General features: G+C 43.4%; 1 protein-coding gene across 1 annotated transcript; it reads left to right on the top strand.

The window, feature by feature from the left end:
- The first annotated feature begins 312 nt into the window (after positions 1-312).
- Positions 313-4,965, top strand: RCAN3 (RCAN family member 3). The gene is made up of 4 exons (XM_010158434.1): positions 313-507; positions 2,852-3,025; positions 3,594-3,765; positions 4,523-4,965. Exons 1-4 carry the CDS (start codon positions 313-315, stop codon positions 4,729-4,731), a joined length of 750 nt encoding a protein of 249 aa, XP_010156736.1. The 3' UTR covers positions 4,732-4,965.
- The last annotated feature ends 2,221 nt before the right edge of the window (positions 4,966-7,186 follow it).

Genomic DNA, 7,186 nt, shown 5'->3' with positions numbered 1-7,186 from the left:
ATTTATGTCAGAGTAAGGGGAGGAGAAACTTCATTTACTGACTGAGCGACTTACCTTCCTTTTCCTAGCTCGAGCAGCAGGGTCTGTATCCATGTACAGAGGTGGGATACAGTGCTTCTGTTTTGTGGATGAGAAAACAAGTTTCATGTTGATGTCTACTCTTTTTTTTTTTTTTTTTGGTAAAATTATTTGTTGTAAAGAACAGTCAAAACAAGATGGGGGTATCTTCACCTTCTGTTCTGGTTTTGTTTTCTGGGATGGCAGACCCGTACTAGAAACTGGAACGTAAAGAAGAGTTGCTGTGGGTGAAGGATGCTCAGAGATACAATGAAGTCGTGGAGTGACAGCCAGTCAGACCTCTACAGCAGTGACCAAGAAGAGGAAGAACAGATGATATTTGGAGAAAATGAAGATGATTTGGAAGAGATGATGGATTTAAGTGACTTGCCTACCTCACTCTTTGCTTGCAGTGTTCATGAAGCTGTGTTTGAGGTGCAGGAAGAAAAGGTGAGGCAGAGAGAGGCATATTTGGAGTATAGTGTTGTAAGTATAGACACAGCTATGGAATGTTTTTGTCTGTTTTTTTAGTGTATTACTGCATGTTATCATTGGGAGGGGGGAGAACCAACCGGAGGTATTTACCTGCTAAGCTCAGATCAGAGTGAATACAGTTACCAAAGAGCAGATAATGCTACGCTTTGGCATTTGAAACTGTTAATAGATATACAGTGCTTCTCCCATGAAAAGCTCTTCTGATTTTTTTCCCTCTTCATCCAAGGGCAGAATTAAATAAAATCTGAAAACAGATTTAAATGCTTCATTTCAAGGCAAGGATTCTGTTAAAAGAGCATTATAAATTTGCAGTAAGTGTGTTCTAGATTGAGCTGAGAGAACGCCTTGAAAGTGGCTTAAGACCTGATAACAAAGTAAATCTTCTCTGGCTTGCTAACATTTGTGTTCAGGCAAATCTGTACTTTCCCTTTGCTTCCAAGAGCATCAGGAATAATTATGTGGACTACATGAGTGAGGGAAAACAGGAGGGGCTGGTATGAAAGCTTTGGTCTACAGCTTCTTGAGTTTACAAAAGTTCTTGGGAAGCTTGATTTTTGGCCGAAAAGTTTTCACCATCTGAGGGGCAGGTGTGGTGTCAGAGAGGAAGCGCTGCTCTGTGCCTCAGAGTTGCTAAATTGTGTACTTAAATATGTCAGGCTTTCAAGTACTGACCGTGAGCTGAACTCCTAAGGCAGCGCTCCGAAGGCGTGGACGTGGTGCGTTCGGAACAAAAGGAGCAGTGACGGATGGGGAACGTGCTCTTGGTGTCACACAGAGTTTGTGAAGCCGCTTACAGGTCCCCTTTTGGGTTGGGAGAACGGTATTACATAATGAGAGCTCTTGTTCTTACAGTTTGTTGTACCTGTGGGTATGAAAGACGTGCCAGAAGAGGCTCTTGAGGCTTTGTTGGCTTATTTGCAGATGTGATGCTTTATTTTTGGTTTCTCCTGTTTTCTAGAGAGACTATGGTACCGTTTGTTAGCTGTTATTTATATGCCTGGCGTTAAACGCTTCTCTTCAAAGAGCACGAGCTGTTGCTAGTGTTAGTGCAGCTTTTCCTGGAAAACAAAACGGGCAGTGGCGAAGCGTGTATAAACCATATGCTGCCTAACTAAAAACGCGAGATTTCGTCTCCCTTTCTGGATGAGTTTAACTCACAATGACTGATTTAAACTGTTAATGTTTCTATTAGATGAGCTTCTGTTTCCAAAGACTTTCGGAAGCGGGGAGCGCTCTGTTTTGGTGGTTACCACCCTTGGAGGAAGGTGGCAGAGCATCAGTTAATCAGTGGAACATTAAATAATGCCCCGGGCTAATTTACCTCTGCTGCTGCCAGAACAGCAGTGCCCCATAATTCACCGTGTGTCTGGTAAAGAGAACGTGCACTGAAATACTGCCCTGCTAACTTGTTTTGCACCTGTAATTTGTCATTTTAATGCACATTTGCTTTTTGCCATTAAAGTATTCCCACAGTATGTCCGTGCGTACGAGGTGTATCAGGAGAGGTGTACTGGCTTTCTTCTCTGATGATACTGGGATAATTGGCTGCCACGTTTAACCTTTTTAGAATTTTAAATTTGGGGTTAAATTTACAATTTTTCCTTTCAAGTGTAGTCTGTAAATGTCTGTACTGTCAGCAGGCTGGGCTAAGCTGATTGCCATAGCCAAGACATTAGATTAGACTAGATGGGAATTATAAATTACATCTGTAAATTGATTGCTTTCTATGCAGGCTTCTTCCTAGTGCTCGGAAGAATAGAGGTGTTTAGTTACATTATATGGTTTTTGTCTGTTTTATGAAATGCAGCTTAGTCAGCTCCTGGGCACACATTTTAATGGCTTGACTTCTTTTAAAGGCTGAACGCACGGCAAACGGTTAATGAAGTTATGGAAATTGACGTTTTCCTTAAGCACTCGATACTTTAATATAAAAATCGACTGATTTAGATAGCATTCTTGGCGATGTTTGGGTCGAAGTCAGGGGCGAGTAGCAGCGGTTGTGTTGACATCTGCACGTTCGAGTAGCCGTCGCTAGGTGGCAGTCGGTGCATTAGGAGTTCCCCAGCCTTGTTCCCATCAGTGTGCTCTTGGAATTCGGATTTAAATAATCCAAGACAAAGCAGTGCTACGCTGAGTACGAATTTGCAAGTCGTGGTAACGGGGCGAAGTATGGAATGTGCAGGTTTAGGCAATTAAGGAAATTATTGGGATTTGGGAGAGGAAAGTGAAGGGAAAATGTGTTTTGTTTGAGTGAAAAAGTTCATTTTGTGTTTGGAGCATCTTTGTACTTCATCTCTAGGAAAGATTTGAAGCACTTTTCACAGTCTACGATAATCAAGTTACATTCCAGTTGTTTAAAAGCTTTAGAAGAGTAAGGATAAACTTCAGCAATCCGGAGGCAGCGGCAAGAGCACGGATAGAGCTGCACGAAACCGACTTCAATGGGAAAAAGCTGAAGCTGTACTTTGCACAGGTATTGTGGAACACTGAGATGTTGTACGTGTCTCCCTGCTTCTTCTGTATTCCATGTTTGCCCATAAGATTCATTTGTGATTAGTGTCTGGTTACCTTCAACCTCCCCCATCTCCACTGAGATGTATTGCTTCCCCTCATTGAGAGAGTCCTGCTTTAGGGGACAGTTTTGCTTTTCAGCTAGAGCTTAGCGTTGTAATTGGTGCGGAACAGTCGCTGTGTAGTGACAGAAACCACCTTCCCCCGTGCCTAAACAGGAATGTGCTGAAAGAAAGTCAGTGGGTCCAAAAATCCCTTTGTAACAGGTGCTTCGAGGGGTTGTCTTGTTGGATTCGCAGCTCGCATGTGTCACACCCAGCTCCCGTGTCGTAGGCCCGTTTCTACCTGCGGCGTTTCTCCCAGGGTTGGACCAAGATCTGACAAAAGCCGTGCTGCTTTTCTTTTTCAAGCTCGGCTGAATTAAGCGTTGCTGATGCAGAGGATGGGCACACGTTACTGAGGAAGTAGACCGAGTGAAAAGAGAGTTAGTATTTGTCATCTCATCTGTATCTCCTGGCTTTTGTCTTCAGGTACAGGTATCCAGTGAAATCAGTGACAAGTCCTACCTCCTTCCCCCACAACCTGTCAAACAGTTCCTGATATCGCCGCCTGCATCTCCGCCAGTTGGATGGAAACAGAGTGAAGATGCAACTCCCCTGATAAACTACGACCTGCTTTGTGCCGTCTCCAAGTTGGGACCTGGTACGAATGTTTATCTGCTTTTGTTGTGTCACTCAACTTCAAAGATAGCTGCTGAGGGAACGTATCTACTTATCTTGCATTCTTTGGGAAGAAACCGAGCCTCTCAAGTAATGTTTCTTACTGGAATAAAACAATCCATTGCTTTTTTAACTCAATTAGGTAACGGATTGGAAGCACAGAACTGGGTTGTGTGGTACTGGGTCCATCACACCCACTGACTGAATTTTGTCGTAGAGTCAGTATTCAACAGCAAACAGGAAGAGGAATGAGAAGTTCAGTCTCTTGCAGACGGGCGGCTCCAGTTACTGAGGATGCGAACACGTACTTCTTGTATTTAATCATCAGGTTTTCCTACCAGCCTTCCTCAGAAACGTGCCGTTTGCTTCCTGCGAAAAGCAGGGCATCAGGAGCTTTAATGTTTTCAGATGCTTTTGTAGCGCTTCATTTACAAATAAATGATGCCATGTAAAAATTTGTATGCTTGTATTCTGAAGCCTTCAGTGTTTCACGATAGTTTTTTACATCCCTCCCTTTAAATATCGATTAAAAGATTGATTACATTCAAAGTACAGTGGGACTGTTTCAAAACATTTAACAGGTCTGGTGAAGTGTGGTAGTTGGGCAAATTAAAGATGAGGTGGGAAGAAATGATTATTTGCTTGTGTTACTGCAGATATTAAGGAGTTTTTGGGATAAAGTGGCTTAATGCTTTTCCTTGGGGCTGTCCTTCACTTGATTTTTCTTTGCTGCTCTTCAGGGGAAAAGTACGAGCTTCATGCAGGAACAGAATCAACTCCGAGTGTCGTTGTCCACGTCTGTGAAAGTGAGACGGAAGAGGAAGACGAAATCAAAAATCCCAAGCAGAAGATCATGCAGACGAGGCGTCCAGAACCACCTGCCACAATACGGAATGACTCTAAAGCCTTTGATTGTACGCTGGAGGTAGGGGGTACTATGCACTGTTAAACCCTGGGATGCTCAGGGCAGCATCAAAACTCAGACACTTAACGAGTACGTGTGTTGCTGTCTGTGCTGCTGCTATATGTCATGTATAGCGACAACAGGTTTTACTTGTAGTTGTCTCTCGTGTTCAAGATTTTGGATGCCAATGCTCTGAAAAGCACTTTAATTTTAGGGACTAGTCCCCAGAGTGTAGCAAATCCACCTGACTTGAACTAGTGAAAAATAGGAAGTCTGGTTGTGGTTTGGGTTTGGTGTTTTTTCTAAGATGTTACCCTTTTCTTTATATTGTACAGTGTGACGTACCAAGTGCTGAAATAAGATCTTTCTTACTTTCATGGTTGGATTGGAGAAGTTTCGTTCTGTAGCAATTAAAAGTTGGTCTGTACTGGTACAACAGCTCCCGGTTAATACGGTGTTAAACGTACACTTAGTGCTAAAATTCCTTCCCAGCTAGTCATCTGCTGAGGTGAAGATGGGTCTTTGCTGTGTTCAGAAATGCCAAGTGTTTTTAATTGACACAAAACAAGTGTTTTTAATTTGACATGAGGCACAAGTACACGTATGGAACTAAACTCGAGTAGTTTTGCAAACTATGCAGAGAAGAATCCGGGGGGGAGAACCACAGAGCGCCAAGGAGACGGACCCCCAGCCTGTGGCCGGCGCTGCTGCTGTCCGATGGTACGCTGACGGGCCGATGGTTTGCACTGACACCTCATGAGGGGGAATTACAACACGTAGGGTGAAGTAGGGATTCAGCTCTTGCATGTGTGGTCTCGGATCCTCTCCGGAGGTACGGCGTGGTTGTTCCTCTGCAGCCCTAGAGATCACCTACACGTATAAATAAATTCAGTGACTGTTACGTTGTGACTAAGGTACCGTAGGAGATAAACCACCTAGGGTTCATTTTTAACTTGTGCTCCTACACTTCTCCAGTTGTTTTGTATTTTTTGAAGACAATCAGTCGCCTGGCTTAGCCAATTTTTATGCAGTTGTAGCCCTTGTTTGCTGTTTCTCATTATGACTTTTTCTGTGGGGCATCCTGTGGCTGACAGAGCATCTCCTACTTTTTGAGACCAGGATGCGTTTTTTTAAAATATAGGTCTTTGATTTTGTGATCTTGTGTTAAGTGTTTTAGTAGGAGGAAGATATGCCTCGGTGTAATGACACATGCTCCTACACTTTTATGCTATTTTATAACCAGCCTTTTTTAGTCTAGAGAGATTCTTCTTTTTTCTATTTAACAGAATAAAATTATTTGTGAACAAACCAGGCTGCTGATGTTCATATATATATAAATCATTCCGAAATTGGTCTTTTCCAAATTCATTTTAGTGTGTTTCAATTCCACATGATGTGCTTACTAAATTTTCAAAAGTGTTTTCATTTGACTGATGGTGGAGAGAAAAAATAACGGCGATGAATTGGCGTGGGCTGTGGTAGTTGTCAACTCCGTATCGTGCCAGCTCGTGATCCCTTCCTGCCACCAGCTTCCAGTTGCAAAATGGGATCCTGCAGGCAGGTCCTTGTTCCGGAGGCAGGAGCGGTATATGTTAAAAAGGTAGGAAAATGAGGTTTGTTCGTCTTGCCTCCACAGGTAAAAAGATGATGCCTCGCTTCAGGTATTAAAATCACTCCAAGTCCAACTTCTTTGTCTCACTGTTCCGTGTGATTAAAAAAACCCAAAAAACAACAACAAAAACCTTGTGTTGTCCATCAGGCTTGTGTATTTTTAAGATTCCAGAAGTCTGTTTTGGATTTTCTGTGGTGTTTATATATTTTAACTGCTTAATTTCTACCCTGCTGTAGAAGTCGCTGTAAGTAGGAATACGTGGAAAACCTTCAGAAACAGTTTTATAAGGCAAATCAAGCAAGTTAACGCTGTCAGTGTATCTTGTGTAAAACGTGTAACGACTTGCATTCCAACATCTTTCATTGTGTAAAAGACACTTCCAAATAAAACCACTGCAGTGCCATTCACACGTGGGGTTTTAACTGTATTCCGCGTTGGCCCAGGCGGAAACACCCAAGTTTTCAGCTGGTGGTGTGTGCCGAGCGAACAGTCGAGGTAGTTGGTGGTTTTCTATAAGCCAGTTATCACTGAAAAACAGTGCTGAAGGAATTGGGGATTTCAGCCGCAAACTCCTGGGAGTTGCTGGGCTGCAGGAGGGACCGAGAGGGTTTTGGGTGGCTGTCACGGCAGAGTTCGTTTGGACGTTAACCTTACGGGAATTTGGAATGGGAGTTTGACACTGCTTAGACCGTTGTGGGAGAGAAGGGCCGGTTTGGGCTGCAGTACTGAGCCCTGGAACGTTTTTTGTTGTAATAAGGATAATTAGTTGTGAGTTAAAAGCTCCAAAGGGCCATTTCCACAGGGAAGAACGGTCAGATTCGCCTGTTGCGCTGCGTGTGCTTTGCCACCAGGTTCCGTTCGCTCTCGCAGGGGAGGCCGGTCGCGGCG

This window comes from Eurypyga helias, unplaced genomic scaffold (assembly GCF_000690775.1).
Source record: "Eurypyga helias isolate BGI_N326 unplaced genomic scaffold, ASM69077v1 scaffold22289, whole genome shotgun sequence".
NCBI lineage: Eukaryota > Metazoa > Chordata > Aves > Eurypygiformes > Eurypygidae > Eurypyga > Eurypyga helias.
Note: the sequence above shows the minus strand (reverse complement) of the source record. Positions and strands in the feature narration are given on the sequence as shown.

What these genes read in the sequence shown, in the direction of transcription:
- RCAN3 (XM_010158434.1), top strand. Translation starts at nt 313, where the DNA reads ATGCTCAGAGATACAATGAAGTCGTGGAGTGACAGCCAGTCAGACCTC. An exon ending in TTGAGGTGCAGGAAGAAAAG is followed by an intron (nt 508 to 2,851) that starts GTGAGGCAGAGA and finishes CTTCATCTCTAG; the next exon opens with GAAAGATTTGAAGCACTTTT. An exon ending in CGTCTCCAAGTTGGGACCTG is followed by an intron (nt 3,766 to 4,522) that starts GTACGAATGTTT and finishes GCTGCTCTTCAG; the next exon opens with GGGAAAAGTACGAGCTTCAT.